Genomic DNA, 14,484 nt, shown 5'->3' with positions numbered 1-14,484 from the left:
TCCTCCACGTCCGGCGGTGGCGGCTCAATCCTGCGTTGCGGCTTCGTAGATGCCGACGCGGAGAGCCCTGCCGACCGTTCTTCTTGCTGGTCCTCGCGGCCTTGATCCGACGGTTCGCATCTTGTCTTGCCCGTAGGCGCCTTGGTGGAATTAGGAAAATTTTCCTTCTTCCTGTCTTGAATTCCGAGAACTTCACCAATGGTGGTTTTGCTCTCGAGCGCGGCTCTCGGGTGCGGTAATAATTCTGCCATCACTTGGCCTTTTTGCACCCTGACAGGGTACGTCCTAAAATTCGCAACGAGTAAACGAAATGGCCTGTCAGGCTCAACCTGAACGACACCATTCGTGCACGTCAACCCGTGCCTTTCGTACAACGACGAGTACGGCTGAACCACCACCAAGCCCGCCCTCTTCGAGGTGCATTCCACGACGCGTTGCGTCGCTGGCTCGATAGTCGTGGCTCTTGCCACTTTTACCTTAGGGGAAATTCGCTCCCCCTTTCCATCATTCTTATCCTCTCCCGCGACGAGATTCTTCTTCCCTTTTCTCGTCGAGAACCGCCTAACTATCGGAACCTCCGAGAAATACGCCAACTCAACCGTTTTCTTCCTTGGATAAATTGCTTCCACAAACCGGTCACAGTAGTCCGCGCCTAGAATTAGCGGGACGGCTAGTTTTTCGCATACAATAAACTCGGCTGCGGCCACAAATTTTCCAAGCCTCACAGGCATTCTAATAGTGCCGAGAGTCCGGAGTGGCCTATTGTTCGCGTCGCCAATATCTTGGGTCGGTCCGTAGGACACTAGAGATTCCATTCCAGCTGGGAGTTCCGATTTTCGCACAAGGTTTGGTCCCGCGCCGGTGTCTAAAACAGACAACACCCGGCTCATCAATCCAATTGTGGGTCCGATGTCCGCGTAAACTTTGTAGTTTTTTCGCGCAAGGACCAAAATCTTCTCGGGACACTCCCTTCGCTTAACCCTGTACCAGGGTCTTCGAACTTCTCTCAGCGGATGATCTCGGGCTCGGCTCAAAATTTTCTTGACTTGAGCTGGCCCTTTGGGCTTATCCACCAATCCAACAACCTCCTCCTCGAGGCCTGATTTTCCTTTAGAGACGGGGAACGGGGCTGAGCCCCGGGCACAGTACGTCGACCCTGTGCCTCTCGCGACTCATGCGAGATTCTCCTCTCTAGTTTTCCTGCCGCTGCGGGATCCTTCTCACATCCGACGGCGCGGGCCCCGCGGTGGGCCCTCTGAAGGGTTGGTTCGGCCTCGGCGTTGAAGCACTCGGCGTGCTCGCCGTCTGCGAATCGAACCAATTCTTGACCTTCAGGTAGCTCGTCGATGGTATTCCTAACCTCTCCATCGGAGACAACGCCTCATAATTTTCCAAAACTGGATGCATTTCCCGGAGGGAAAGAATGCACGTTGGCGCGGCGTGCCCCTTTTCATAGCAATGGTAGCACACCAGACCGTGCGTCTTGACGGGATATTGCGGCCTAGGTCCTCCACGGGCCGGCGGCCTTCTTTGACGTTGCGGCCTTCCCATCCAGCCTGGCCTTCGAAACGTCGTACCCTTGTCTTCCATCAGAATGCGCGGCGCCGGCGTGTGGCCGCGCCCCCGAAACATCATCACGGGATCCGTGGGCTCTGAAAACGACTCCGTCATGTATGCAGGCGTCGGTAAAGTTAACGACCTGCTGTCCCCGTAGTCCTCGTGTCCGTAGCCCTCCGATGGCTCAATGAACTCGCCTTCGGCTACTAACGCTCCTTCGTAGTGATTTTCGCTACTTCCATGCGCACCGCGCTCATCTGACGCGGACATGGACTCGGCTAAATGGACTGCGGCGTGACTTTTGCGACCGGGATAAGAAGCCCTCGGCTTCTTCCCCGCCCTGAACGTCGACGGCGTCTGAATCGTGACCTTCTTGGTCTTCTTGTCCTTAGCGCGGCTCGCCGAGCCATGCGCCTTCGCGTAATTAACTAGTCTCAAAAACGAAACGTCCCGATTGTCTAGTCGGTATTGAGATACCATCGGCTTGATACTCGAATCGAGTCCTTCAATAAACATCGTCATCTGTTCTTCCATCGAATATACGTTTCCACATCGGTTGCTTGCGTCCGTCAGACGGATATAAAATTCCATCTCGTCTTCAGACGGTCTTTGCTGAACTTCTCGCAATGCGAGCACGGCTTGACGGATCGCCTCGTCGGTTGCCAAACTCCTCAACAACCACTGTACGGCCTCTGGCCGAACGGATATCTTTCCGTGATGGGCCCCGGCCGTCTGAGACACCGAAGTGTACTGTCTCAAGGCGATGCCACTTAAAATTCAGGCAACAGGCGGATCGCTTGCCTCTCGTTAATTTCTTGACTATCAAACTCTTGAACTAACTTTGCCAAAAAATCCAACACAAGGACCCCGTCCTCTCCTGTGAACGTGTTGTCCTTCTTCACCTTAGGCGGAATATCTCTCCTAATTTTTCGCACGGCCGTCCGCCGGGAACTTGACAAATATGTCTGCGGGTTCCGCAAGCGGTACGTTCGGTACGAAAGTAACTTCTTGAAGAGGTAGTTGGTCGGATTCAGCTCCTCCAACTCCTCCCATCGCGTCCCGCGCCGCGTTGCGACATCTTCGGGCTCCGCGTCCTTGTCTCTCCGCGAGGCGGACGAAGTGACTCCGCCTCGTCTGGAGGAGATTTTCTTGCTTGACGAAATTCCGTTTCCGTCTTCTGAACGGCGTTCGGAATCGCCCGAATGGTTCGACGAACCGCCGTTACCATCTTCGGAGGGACCCAGCGACTCCGACTGTGAGTCGCGGTTCTCCGGATCGTCACTACAGTGACCCTTGCTTGCACGTCGCTTGTCCTTCTTCGAGGGCTTCGACTTAGAACTCCGCTGCCGAGCGGGCTTGTCCTTCTTCGACCGACGGTCGCCCTCTCTACCCGAAGGGAGCGGCTCGTCTTCCGATCCTTGCGGAGCTTGATCCGCGGCCTGCTCAAGGTCCTTGAGACGTTGCGCGGCGCGATCGAATCGGTCATCGATGCTTGTTCTAAATTTTCCTAAGGACTCCAAGGCTTGATTCGCGTCGCGCCTCGCGTCCTTGACCGAAATTTTCAACGAGGCTAGGACCTCCGGCTCCAGACCGTCGGTCGCCTCACCTCGCTCCTTCTCGACGAGATCCACTCGAGCCGACAGCTCTCCCAAAACGGTGTGGAACTCGGATGCTTGCAACTCCAGTTGCTTCCGGACGAGGGTTAATTCAGCGTCGAGATTTTTCTTCGCTTCTTCGCGAATTTCGCTGCTCATCTTCTCCAACTTCTCGTCGAGGTCAGTCTTGTCGGCAGCTATCCCCGTAGGGGATTCTTGATCTCCGGGGTCCGTGGCCGTATTGGCCTGGCTCCAGGTGCGAGGACCCCTCGGGATCCTCGACGCTCGTGCCGATCCGGCTCTGCTCGCCCCGGGACCGACGTCCCCGGATGCGCTTGTTGACATCGCTCGTACGAGCGGACTTACGCAGCAAAAAAGTTACAAACAAAAAGAAAATAAAAAAAGAGTCCGTTACCCAGACCACTTTTGTAGTGTGTCTCCAGACCGAGACTGTCGTCGACAAAAATTGTAGGTCGGGTCTCCTGAACAGTAAACAAAAATTCTAGGTCGGGAGACCACTTTTGTAGTGCAATGCGCCTGTCGGGCAGAGACCGCGGTCCGATGGTCCAGCAAAAACAACAACAGCAACAAAAAGAAGAACTGCCGACGGCACAGCGCTACGGAGTGTCCGACTCTCCCTTCTCCGTTTAAACGAGCTTGCGACTCGTAGTAGCTCGGATCCCTGATGGGGGGGCACAGAGAAATAGCCCGGCCCGGGATCGGTGTGGTAGAGACTTGCGAAGAGATCTGCTCGACGAGTGTGGGGTGGGGCGCGTACGTAGGTACCCCGGTTCCACTGGGTTGTAAGGCCAATGCTCGTTGAGCTTCTTCGACAACTTGTAACGCGACAAGGCCTTCGACGGGGGCGTCGCAACGCAGCCCGACGGGATGAAATGAAAGTAGCAGCGCTACGTCAACCGTGCCGCCCGATGGCTCGAAACACCTACACCGGTTCGGTCGCAACCGACACCGATGGTACCAACACTGGCTCGTAATACGACGGAGCCCTTCGAGGGAGACGTCGTTGCAACGGTCTCCGTCGGAAAATGGGTCACAGTAGCAGCGCTACGTCAACTGTGTCGCCCGATGGCTCGAAACACCTACACCGGTTCGGTCGCAACCGACACCGATGGCACCAACACAAGATAAGGCAAAAATAGGTAGAATTAGAGATAGAAAAGGATAGGGAAATAAAGGAAAGAGAAAAGGGAACCCCGAGCGATAGAGGATGCCGTAGGCTTAGGTAAAAGGGAGCGTCTTGATAGAGACGGACTTCGACCAAGGCGACATTCAACTCCGGCAACTCGGGTTACCTTTACTGACTTGGTCGTCAGAGGGCTAAGGTATATATCGCCCCGCCGGAGCCAGTACAGTAGCTCCCGGCTCTAGATCCTAGATCTAATCTAGTGTCAGCAAAATCAATGCCAACTAATTAACTAAATAAAATAAAATAATTAAAATTAGAACTGTGCAATTATTCACACGTGTGTCCCCCAAACCCGGACTACTTTTCACATCCAAATGTTTTCCTTTCTTTTCACCCCCCTTTCCAGGTGCGTATTGCACTACTGTCTTCACCACGTTGGACTGCAATTCCGGTTATTGGCAGATCCCGGTCGCTCTGGAAGACCGGGATAAGACCACGTTTACTACGCACATGGGCACGTTTCGCCACTTGCGCATGCCGTTCGGACTAAAAGGGGCACCGGCCACCTTCCAACGCGCACTCGACATCATCCTATCTGGCGTACGTGGCAAATATGCCTCGTGTACCTGGATGATGTCATCGTGTTCTCACGTACGCACGGAGAACACGCGAAGCATCCCGACATTGTCTTGAGCTTGCTGCGGAGTGCCAGAATCTCCCTCAAGCTCAAGAAGTGTAGCTTCTTTCAACCGAAGGTACACTACCTGCGGCACGTCATTTCCCCAGATAAGTTAAGTGTGGCCGATACGGCGGCCGACGCCTTCAAGACCTTCACGTTCCCGAGGACGCTGACGCAAGTGCGCTCGTTCTTCGGGACGTGCAACGTATACCGCCGATTCGTTAAGGGGTTCGCGAAGATAGCCCGTCCTCTGACCGACATGACGCGTAAGGATTCGGATCCTGACTTCTACAATCCTACGGAGGCGCAACGGGAGGCGTTCGAGGACCTCAAGAAGTCCATGATCGCTCCGCCGATCCTCGCCCTTCCGCGGTACGGCCGTCCGTACATGATCGACACGGATGCGAGCCCCTACCAGTTGGGCTGCACGTTGCTCCAAGAGCACGACCAGCCAAACGATTGGCGACCCGTCGGGTATTGGTCGTACTCACAGGCCGATAGTGAGCGCAACTACAGCGTTACAGAGCGTGAGTGCTTTGCCGTAGTGTGGGCCGTCCGCACACTACGGCCGTACGTTGAAGGCACGAAGCTCACCGTCCGGACGGATCACGACGCGCTGAGGTGGCTCATGTCCCTCACGGAGAGTTCTGGAAGACTCACCCGGTGGCTGCTACGTCTGGCTGAATACGATTTCACCATCCAGTACCCCCCCCGGGCGCGTGCACCAAGTACCGGACGCCTTGTCACGCCTCGTGTCGCCAAGAGTCGCCGACGACCCCCGCCCGGCCGTCGAAGTGGATGACGACATTCCCACCTTCGACGCAGGTACGACCGTTCGAGACTTATCAAACGAGCTCGCGGACCACGTCTGTACCGAAAATTGCGACCACAAGGTCGAACACGTCTTCGCGACGACGCGAAGCCAAGCTGGACCACGAAGAAGGTCGCGCGCCCGAACGCGCGACGAACCAAGGGGCGACGACGAAGCCCCCGTTCTCCAAGGACCCAGTCCGTTCTGGGAGGAGAACGACGAGTTTGACGCCGTTGATCTCGAGCGCGCCGAAGAACCCGAGGTCAGGGCGCCCGCCTCCACGGTCGCTCCTCCGCAGGACGACCTACCGGCCCCTCTTACGTTTGAGGAGATCGCCGAGGAGCAACGCGTGGATGACTTCTGCCAAACCGTTTTGGCACGACAGTCAGAGTCCCGGGACTCCGCGTTCTTCGAGGACCACCAGGGGGTGCTCAAGCGGAGACACCCCTTCGACCCTGATATCGTACAGGTGGTGGTACCTCGGACGCTCCGCGCCAGGCTCCTTCGCCTGTGCCACAACCCGGCCATCGCGGGACACCCGGGCCAGAACCGTATGTACTACGCGCTACGCCGCGAGTACTACTGGCCCCATCTCGCCGCATATGTCGCCGCTACGGTGCGGGGGTGTCGGACGTGCGCGATGAACCGGGTTAAGTTGCGGAAACACCTCAACCGTTTGAGATTGTTCCCGGCAACTCAGCCGCTCGAGAGCCTGGCTATCGACATTCTGGGTCTGCTCCCCAAGACGAAGGCAGGAAAACGGTTCCTGCTTGTAATTACCGACCGCTTCACTAAGCTTACGCAGGTCGTCGCGCTACGTACGATTACCGCATACGCCGTCGCAGTCACGTTCTGTGACGCGTGGGTCTTCAAATACGGCGTTCCGTGTTCGCTGTTGCCGGACAACGGCCCTCAATTCAACGCGAAGTTCTTCCACAGCGTGTGTCGCGTGCTGGGGATAACTAACTTAAATACGTCCGCGTATCATCCCCAGACAAATGGACAGGTTGAACATTACAACCGGACTATCGCGTCGATGCTTCGGAACTACGTCAACGAGCATCAGGATGATTAAGACGTGTACGTGGGACCGCTTACGTACGCGTACAATTCCCACGTACACCGAACCACGCGTACGACACCCTTTGAGCTCGTGCTCAGCAGACCCCCGCCGGAGTTCTCTCTTCGAAGAGCCGACGGGGACGCACCCCCTCCTGACAGGGGAACTCAACGCGCAGAGTTTCTCAAGACCTTGGACGAGACGATCCAAAAAGCTTACGAAAGCTTGCATCGTACGCAAGCCCGCTACAAACGCGACTTCGATAAACGCGTACGAAGAATTAACACGCGACTCAAGCCGGGGGACTACGTGTACCTCAACCCCACCGATGGAGCGAAGATGTCGAACAAGCTCGCGTCACCTGCCGTTGGACCATACCGCGTACTGGCCAACGACAAACGAACCATCACGATCGACCGTGATGGGGTGACGGAGCGCGTCTCGGCGGACCGCTGCGTGTACGCGCCCCATCCGACGGACGCGCCACGAGCAAGTGCAACAACCCCAGGTGACCTTGCCGACAAGGTCACCGAGGGCACGCAGTACGCGGTCGAGCGTCTGCTCAAGCATCGCGTGGTAGAGGACGAAACTACAGAGTTCCTCATCAAGTGGGCTGACTACGACGAGCCCACTTGGACTGCACGAACACATGTTCCAGAGGACCTAGTGTCGCGATACGCGAAACGACTGAGAACGCGTACAGGCAGGGAACTCACCTCCGAAGTAAACGCGGTCGTTCACTCTTGAGAAAGGGGCCCCCAACCGCTTCGTCACCGCGTAATTAACACGTCGCGGTTAGGAACAGATGACGCGTACGAACGGACAAACATACCCAACCGGGGCGGCCAACGAAAGCGCGAGAAGCCAAAACGTATTGACCGTGAAGCTCATCAAACACGACCGACGTCGTCAACAAAGCGCGAAAAGCGAAGACAGTACGGACTGTACAACGAAAACGGCAAGCCCTGGAACATCAAGTACAGGAGGGGAGCATACGATCTCCCAAGATACGCGAGATCGTCACGATAACACTCTCCGATCGAGTGCTCGAATCGGAAAACAAAAGCGACGCCAATACGTCTGGACAGTCCAAGCTCACTGCGCGACACATAAATACCAAGCGGCTCGAACCGCTGGTAACGAAGCCTATCGCGTAGTTTCCACCGACAAGTAGGAGGGCGACGTAACCCTCCTAGCCAGGAAGTGACGCGAACGGTCGCAACGAGCTCCACGCGTAGAGACACTCATGATCCTGCGACCGCGCACGACCGAAGAGGTACCGATGGAAAAAGGGCGGGCCTACAAGAACTAGAAAGCCGTGCGGGCCGCCCGACCCCTGCGGTCAATCCGTTACCACGTACCCAAAATAATTTTGGGGAACGGACCAAAAATAGGTGAAAAATAAGGTCCGAATGACACTGTATGCCAAGCCCCCGCCGCCGAGGGCCAGGCAGCAAACCGCCGCCGCCTCCGGAAATAATCAAAAAAAGGGAAGGCGTACAATAGGGCAACGTGTGCGTGCGCACGTGCGCATGCGACCGACAGGACAAGTGGAGTTGGGGGCGACACGCAATCGGACAGCGGAAAGCAGCGCACGGAGCGCGTTGCCCTTCGGTGAGGTAAGATCCACACTACAACGAGAGGGGATAAGAGCAGAGGCACGGACCTCCCCTGTCGCCGGGCCGACACGCTGGCGCGGGAGCCGCACGAGGCGATCTACGACGAAGACCCCGCGACTCGCTGCGCCCCCTCGTCTACGCCAAGAATTCGCAAGCGAAGCCGTCGCCAAGGACGCCCTTGAGGCGGTCGCACGCTGTCATGAGCGGACCACTCCCCAGAGATCCTCGCCACCTTCCGCACCAACGCACCTCCTCAGTAGGAGGCGGAAGACGTCGGCATTAAAGGGGGAGGGTGAGTCGTCCTCGAAAGACGACCCGACGCAACCGGCCAGACCATTGCGCCTCCTCGCATGCGTCAAGAGGCTACCAGCGGAGCCACCGTCGTGGCAATCACCTCCTAGTCGTACAGCCGGACTACACGCCCGCGTACCATTTCTTTCGCATGCGCCCCGGTAGGTCGCACGCGCGACGGGTAACCGGCGCACGTACTACGTAGCGACGATCAGGTGCCTCCCCAATGGGAGAAGGGCGACGCTGCACGAGACTTACGGGAAAGTCGCCCGCGAGGGGCGACGAGACGCGGCGGTCAAGCCGAAAGAGCAGCAAGAGAGCAAAGGGATAGGCACGGTCGAGGTTCGACGTACGTGGCCAACCGCGATGTGGTAATTCGTAACACGCCCCCTCGTACGCACCAAAGATGGGCCAGCGGAGCGAACGTCACGACGCTCCACCCCCTGCCGCGCCGAATTGCTATAGGTAAGCGGGCAACGCTCTCCATGCAGCCTCGACAGGCCGATACACAACGCGTAACGAGACGCGTACCGCCCCGGCAGCTAGGACGTGCCTCCCCGAGGGGAGAAGAGCGAAACCGTGCAAGGCGTAGGGTGGAAGTCTACAACGAGGTCACGAGCTCCGAATCTCAAGGACGACGCACGACAAGGGAAGGACTGAAGGAGGAGGTGAAACCTAACGCACGCGATTGCCCGCAGACAGTAACCCGGAACGCGTACGTGTTGCCAGGGAGGAAGCTCGGACGTCAACCTCGTGCCCCTCGCCCACCTCACCGGACGGGGTGGGACGAGCGGGCATTGCTAGAACCGACACGCGAAACACCCCCACGACAGCCGGGGTAGGCGATGAGGGCAAAACGCGAATAAGTAGGACCCCCTGGCGGGTCACACGAGGCGATTTTCGAGGAAGATTTCGCCGCTCGCCGCGCCGCCCACGCACGCCTGAGCTTCGACAAAAACAAAAGGGGAAAGGATGCGCAGTCCGTACAATACAACGACATACCTTTTGAAAGGTGGGTATGAAGCCGAGAAATACAACCTGTACACGAGGTAGGGTAGCGCGGACAGGACGAGGCCGTTGAAGGGCGCGCTCCCCAACGGCTCGGGCGTGCACAAAGCGGTACTGAGGTTTTGTAAGCGCGTGTGGCGAAAGCGAAGGAGAGGCTCGAATGGTTTTGACCATGGAAGTTGGAAGGCGGCTGTGTATCTCTACTCACAAGGGAGGCTGCCGCTCAGGCTTCTGGGATCACCGGAGCCGATTTGACCCGTTGCTGCGCATGAATGGGAATCATTTCAAAGCCTCTTGGTGGCAGTAGATGGGTTTGTCCAAAGTATTGCGAAACGAAATCCCCACGATGACCATACTGCTGTAAGCATTGTCCCATACGTTTCAGAAGGCGGTCGCCCTTTTATTTGCGCTATGTCCCGGATCAAGCACGGGAAGGAGAAACACGCTCCGAGACATCGATTCAGGGCTGGTGATGGCACAGGGACGAGTTGCTGTTGCAAACTGGCGATTGGCACGCGAGACTGGCGGACCTCGAACTGCCCAAGCTGCTGCGTCGCGGCAACGACTATTTGACAAGCACGATTTCTGGGTCACTGTCGTACGCGGCGTCGGAACTGCTTAACGAAAAGCAGTATGGAATTGCGTTCGACATGTGGACTCTCAGTGTCACATGCCGGGTGCTCACCGAGGACATGCGCTGGACACGGGCGGCGAAGTGGGTTTGGATAGGACCCCTCCTTCGACAGATTCAAGGACACCGTGACAATCGGCAAGATGGAGGATACGCCGCACTTCGACACAGCATCAAGGAAAAACTCGCACTGCGCCGGAAAACTACAGCAGAGGCCGTTTTTAACTTCTGCACGAACAATAGCGCACGAGTACGAAGGACATACCATACGACGCGATGTACAGTTACGGGAGGAGTTGCAGCGCGCTTTAGGACATGGATGTGTTTTAGTGTCGACGGTTTAGTGGTCGACAAGAGGATGGCGTGCGGAAGCTCTTTGTGGCGGATTTTGTGACGCATTTTCTAAGGGTAAGGAATAGGAATAGGGTCTTCCGGCATAACGCCGCTGTAAGGGAGGGGCCCGAGAGATCGATCTTGCCAATGATCAGGGTTTCAGTCGTATGCCGGTGCTCAAACCGCTGCCGATGAAGAATGTCGCATATGGGGCAGTGAAGACGATTGCGGCGCTCGTGGCGGCACGGGTGCCAAATGTGCAGGACTGCGAGCGATTCGGGACGGCGTTTGCACCCGAGGATGAGGGGGAGAGTGAGACGAAGTGGGCGTGGCCATAATAACACACACGCAAGAGGGACGACTAACCTCACGCGTACAGTACCCCAACTGGGAGAATCGCCAGCGAAGGGCGGGTTGGAACGCAGCAGGGATGTTGAGATAGCGCAAAGCTGCGTGCGGGATGGGACGCCTCCTAAGGAAAGAGGACAATGGATCGAGAATGAAGCCGCACCGGAGTCGGCCTCCAAAGGACGCGCGAGCAGAACGGGACTGCGAAGAGATCCAGGGTACGATGCCGAATTGCGGGGAAACGCTGATGTGGATCGAAGAGTAACGCGTAAGGGGGAGGACCGAGGCGCGGACGGAGGGGTGTCGATCGGGGAGCGACGCGGAGGAATACGACGGATAGCAGGAAGACAGGGCCAAGTCTCGCGAAGTGCGCAGATCGCACATTTTCCCTCGTGCCTCAAGGGTGAACGCGGACGTTCACTCTTGAGGAGGGGGCCGTGTGGCATAACCGCGGTTCAAGATTAGATTTAGATTAGATCAATACGAGCCACACACGCGCACACGTGTACCCACACGTGTACGGGGCTCGGAAGTGGGCACGCACACACGTGTAGTACACGTGTACGAGGCGCGCATACCTACGAGCACACGTGTACCCACACGTGTACTGTCAGCACAGGACGGCCCGCGCTGACTACAGTAGCTCTACAGTACAGTCCGTACTGCACTGTAGAATGTTAGGATTGATTGTATATTAAATAACGGAGCGGACCGGCGGCGGTGAGGGCGACAAGGACGGACTTGTCCACGACCTACCGCCTAGGTCTGACTGCCAGCTTATCCTAAGGAAGCTTCCGTTAGCTACCTTAAGGCGAGACCGAGCGCGGGTAGAGGACGCGCGAGCACGCGAGCGAGCCTAGATCCACCTCCGCCCGTCAGCGCTGGAAGGTAACCCAGCGCTGCTCCGGGGCGTCGAGGCGTAGATCGGCCCGCGCGTGTGCGCGTCCTCCCCCGATCCCGCTCTACCACGCTACCCGGGCCCGTGCTCCGGTTTCGTTAGCTGGTCCGACTTCCCCCGTCTTCTCGTACGTACGGGTCTTCCAGGACTAAGCATACACCCCTATCCGTTTAGGGGTGTTTATGGTACACCGCCTGCGGAACCCACAGACACGTTTGTCGGGCAAGCGGGCGACCGCTGTGCGAAAGATCAGAAGAGACATACCACCAAAGGTGAAGAGAGACAATACGTTCACAGGAGACGATGGCGTATTGGTTCTAGATTTTTTAGCTAAGATAGTCCAAGAGTTCGACACCCAGGAGATGAACGAAGGCCAAGCGATCCGCTTGCTACCGGAGTTCCTCAGCAGAATCGCCCTGAGACAGTATACTTCGGTGTCACAAACGGCGGGGTCCCACCATGGGAAAATATCCGTCTGGTCGGAGGCCGTACAGTGGCTATTGGGAAGCTTCGCCACCGATGAGGCCATCCGCCAAGCCGTACTCGCTTTAAGGTAAGTACAGAAGCTACCGTCTGAAGACGAGATGGAATTTTATATCCGTCTGACGGACGCGAGCAATCGATGTGGAAACGTATATTCGATGGAAGAACAAATGACCATGTTTATTGAAGGACTCGATTCGAGTATCAAGCCGATGGTATCGCAATTTCGACAAGACAATCGGGACGTTTCGTTTTTGAGACTAGTTAATTACGCCAGGGCGCATGGCTCGGCGAGCCGCGCCAAGGAGAGGAAGGCTAGGAGAGTCACCATCCAAGCGCCAGCGACGCTAAGGACGGGGGGGAAGCAGAAGCCTTCGCACCCCACGCGAAAAACCCGCGGCGCGGTCCACTTGGCCGATTCACTTTCTGCGTCCAGAGGACCTAGTACTGTTGATCAGAAAGAAAATGGATACGCAGGAGCGCTGGTCGCCGAGGGCGATTTTTATGACCCCTCCGAGGGGTATGGAGACGAGGATCACGGGGCTAGTGGGATGTCTACGCTACAGACGCCCACGTATACGACGGACTCGTATACAGTGGCCGCGGATCCCGTGTTAGCGTTTCGAGGGCGCGGACACACGCCAGCGCCAAGAATTCCGATGGAAGACAAGGGTACGGCATTCAGAAGAACGGGCTGGACGGGCCGGCCGACGGCCAGAGGACCGCCAAGGTCGCCGTAACCTCAGAAGAAGCATGGCCTCGTATGCTACCGTTGCTACCAGAAGGGGCACGGAGCGCCTACGTGTTTGCTCTCGTTCCGAGAGATGCACCGAGTTCTGAAGAACTACGAGATGCTCTCCCCGATGGAACATCGGCGATGCGAACAACAGGCCACTCCGAACTCTAGGCACACTCAAAATGCCTGTGAGACTTGGGCGTTTCGTGGCTTCAGTCGAATTTATAGTTTGTGAAAAACTCGCAGTCCCCCTAATTCTAGGAGCGGACTATTGTGATAGGTTCGTGGAGGCTATCTACCCACGAAAGAGGACAGTTGAGTTGGCGGATTTCTCGGAGGTTCCGATCGTACGGCGATTCTCGGCGAGAAGATCGAAGAAGCATTTGGTTCCCGGAGAGGGCGAGACCGTTGCAAAAGGGGAGCGAGTTTCCCCCAGGGTGAAGGTGGCAAGAGCCACGACCATTAGGCAAGGGACGCAACGCATGGTCGAATACACCTCGAAGAGGACTGGGTTGGTCGTCGTTCAACCCTACGCACCCCTATACGACAAGCACGGCCTGGTAAGCACCAACGGTGTAGTTCAAGTTGAGCCTGACAAACCTTTTAGATTGCTTGTAGCGAATTTTAGGAAGTACCCTGTCAGGGTTCATAAAGGCCAAGTGGTTGCGGAACTACTACCTCACCCGAGGGCCGTATTCAAGAGCAATACCACCATTGGTAAGTTACTTGGAATTCAAGAAAGGGATGAGGAAAAATTTACTAATTCTACCCCGCCGCCTACGGGCGAGAGAAGATGCGAACCGTGGGAACAAGATCGCGAGGACCAGCAAGGAGAACGGGAGGAAGGGCTCTCCGCGACGGCAGCTACGAAGCCGGAGCGGCGGATTGAGCCTCCCCCGCCAGACGTGGAGGAGCTCGACCTGAGCCACGTGCCGGACCGGCTGCGCGAAAGATTCCGTCGGATGTTAAAAAAATATTCCCGCATGTGGGATGGGACCCTTGGTGAGATCAACACCACGGTCCACCGGATTGAACTGGCCCCGGATACAAGGCCAATTGCACAAGCTCCCTACCGAGCCGGTCACAAAGGCTCGGGAGGTCGAGGACGCAGAAGTTGTTAGAAGCAGGAGTCATCGAGCCGGCGCAGTCAGAATGGGCGTCGCCCTTTTTATTAGTGCCCAAGCCGGACGGATCGATGCGCTTTTGCGTAGACTACTGCCGGTTAAACGCGGTAACGGTGAAGGACACGTGCCCTTTGCCGCACATGGATGAGTGTTTGGACTCGTTG

The 14,484-nt window shown here is 56.9% G+C and overlaps 3 protein-coding genes; 2 read left to right on the top strand and 1 right to left on the bottom strand.

Annotated features, from left to right (window-relative positions):
• The first annotated feature begins 8,381 nt into the window (after window positions 1-8,381).
• Window positions 8,382-8,924, top strand: CHC_T00006575001 (hypothetical protein). The gene has a single exon (XM_005719279.1). The coding sequence runs from the start codon at window positions 8,382-8,384 to the stop codon at window positions 8,922-8,924; it is 543 nt and encodes a 180-aa protein (XP_005719336.1).
• A 510-nt stretch (window positions 8,925-9,434) lies between these two features.
• Window positions 9,435-9,941, bottom strand: CHC_T00006574001 (hypothetical protein). The gene has a single exon (XM_005719278.1). The coding sequence runs from the start codon at window positions 9,939-9,941 to the stop codon at window positions 9,435-9,437; it is 507 nt and encodes a 168-aa protein (XP_005719335.1).
• A 518-nt stretch (window positions 9,942-10,459) lies between these two features.
• On the top strand, window positions 10,460-11,865 carry CHC_T00006573001 (hypothetical protein). XM_005719277.1 is given in 2 exon segments: window positions 10,460-10,792; window positions 10,793-11,865. The coding sequence occupies 1 exon segment, from the start codon at window positions 10,460-10,462 to the stop codon at window positions 10,790-10,792; it is 333 nt and encodes a 110-aa protein (XP_005719334.1). The 3' UTR covers window positions 10,793-11,865.
• Window positions 11,866-14,484: the final 2,619 nt, after the last annotated feature.

The sequence above is a fragment of the Chondrus crispus genome, genomic scaffold, assembly GCF_000350225.1.
Source record: "Chondrus crispus Stackhouse genomic scaffold, scaffold_46, whole genome shotgun sequence".
Classification (NCBI taxonomy): domain Eukaryota; phylum Rhodophyta; class Florideophyceae; order Gigartinales; family Gigartinaceae; genus Chondrus; species Chondrus crispus.
The sequence above is the reverse complement of the archived record's forward strand: the minus strand, read 5'-3'. Positions and strand labels throughout refer to the sequence as shown.

Coding starts and splice junctions, on each gene's coding strand:
- CHC_T00006573001 (XM_005719277.1), top strand. CDS start 10,460: ATGCGCTGGACACGGGCGGCGAAGTGGGTTTGGATAGGACCCCTCCTT.
- CHC_T00006575001 (XM_005719279.1), top strand. CDS start 8,382: ATGCGACCGACAGGACAAGTGGAGTTGGGGGCGACACGCAATCGGACA.
- CHC_T00006574001 (XM_005719278.1), bottom strand. CDS start 9,941: ATGGTCAAAACCATTCGAGCCTCTCCTTCGCTTTCGCCACACGCGCTT.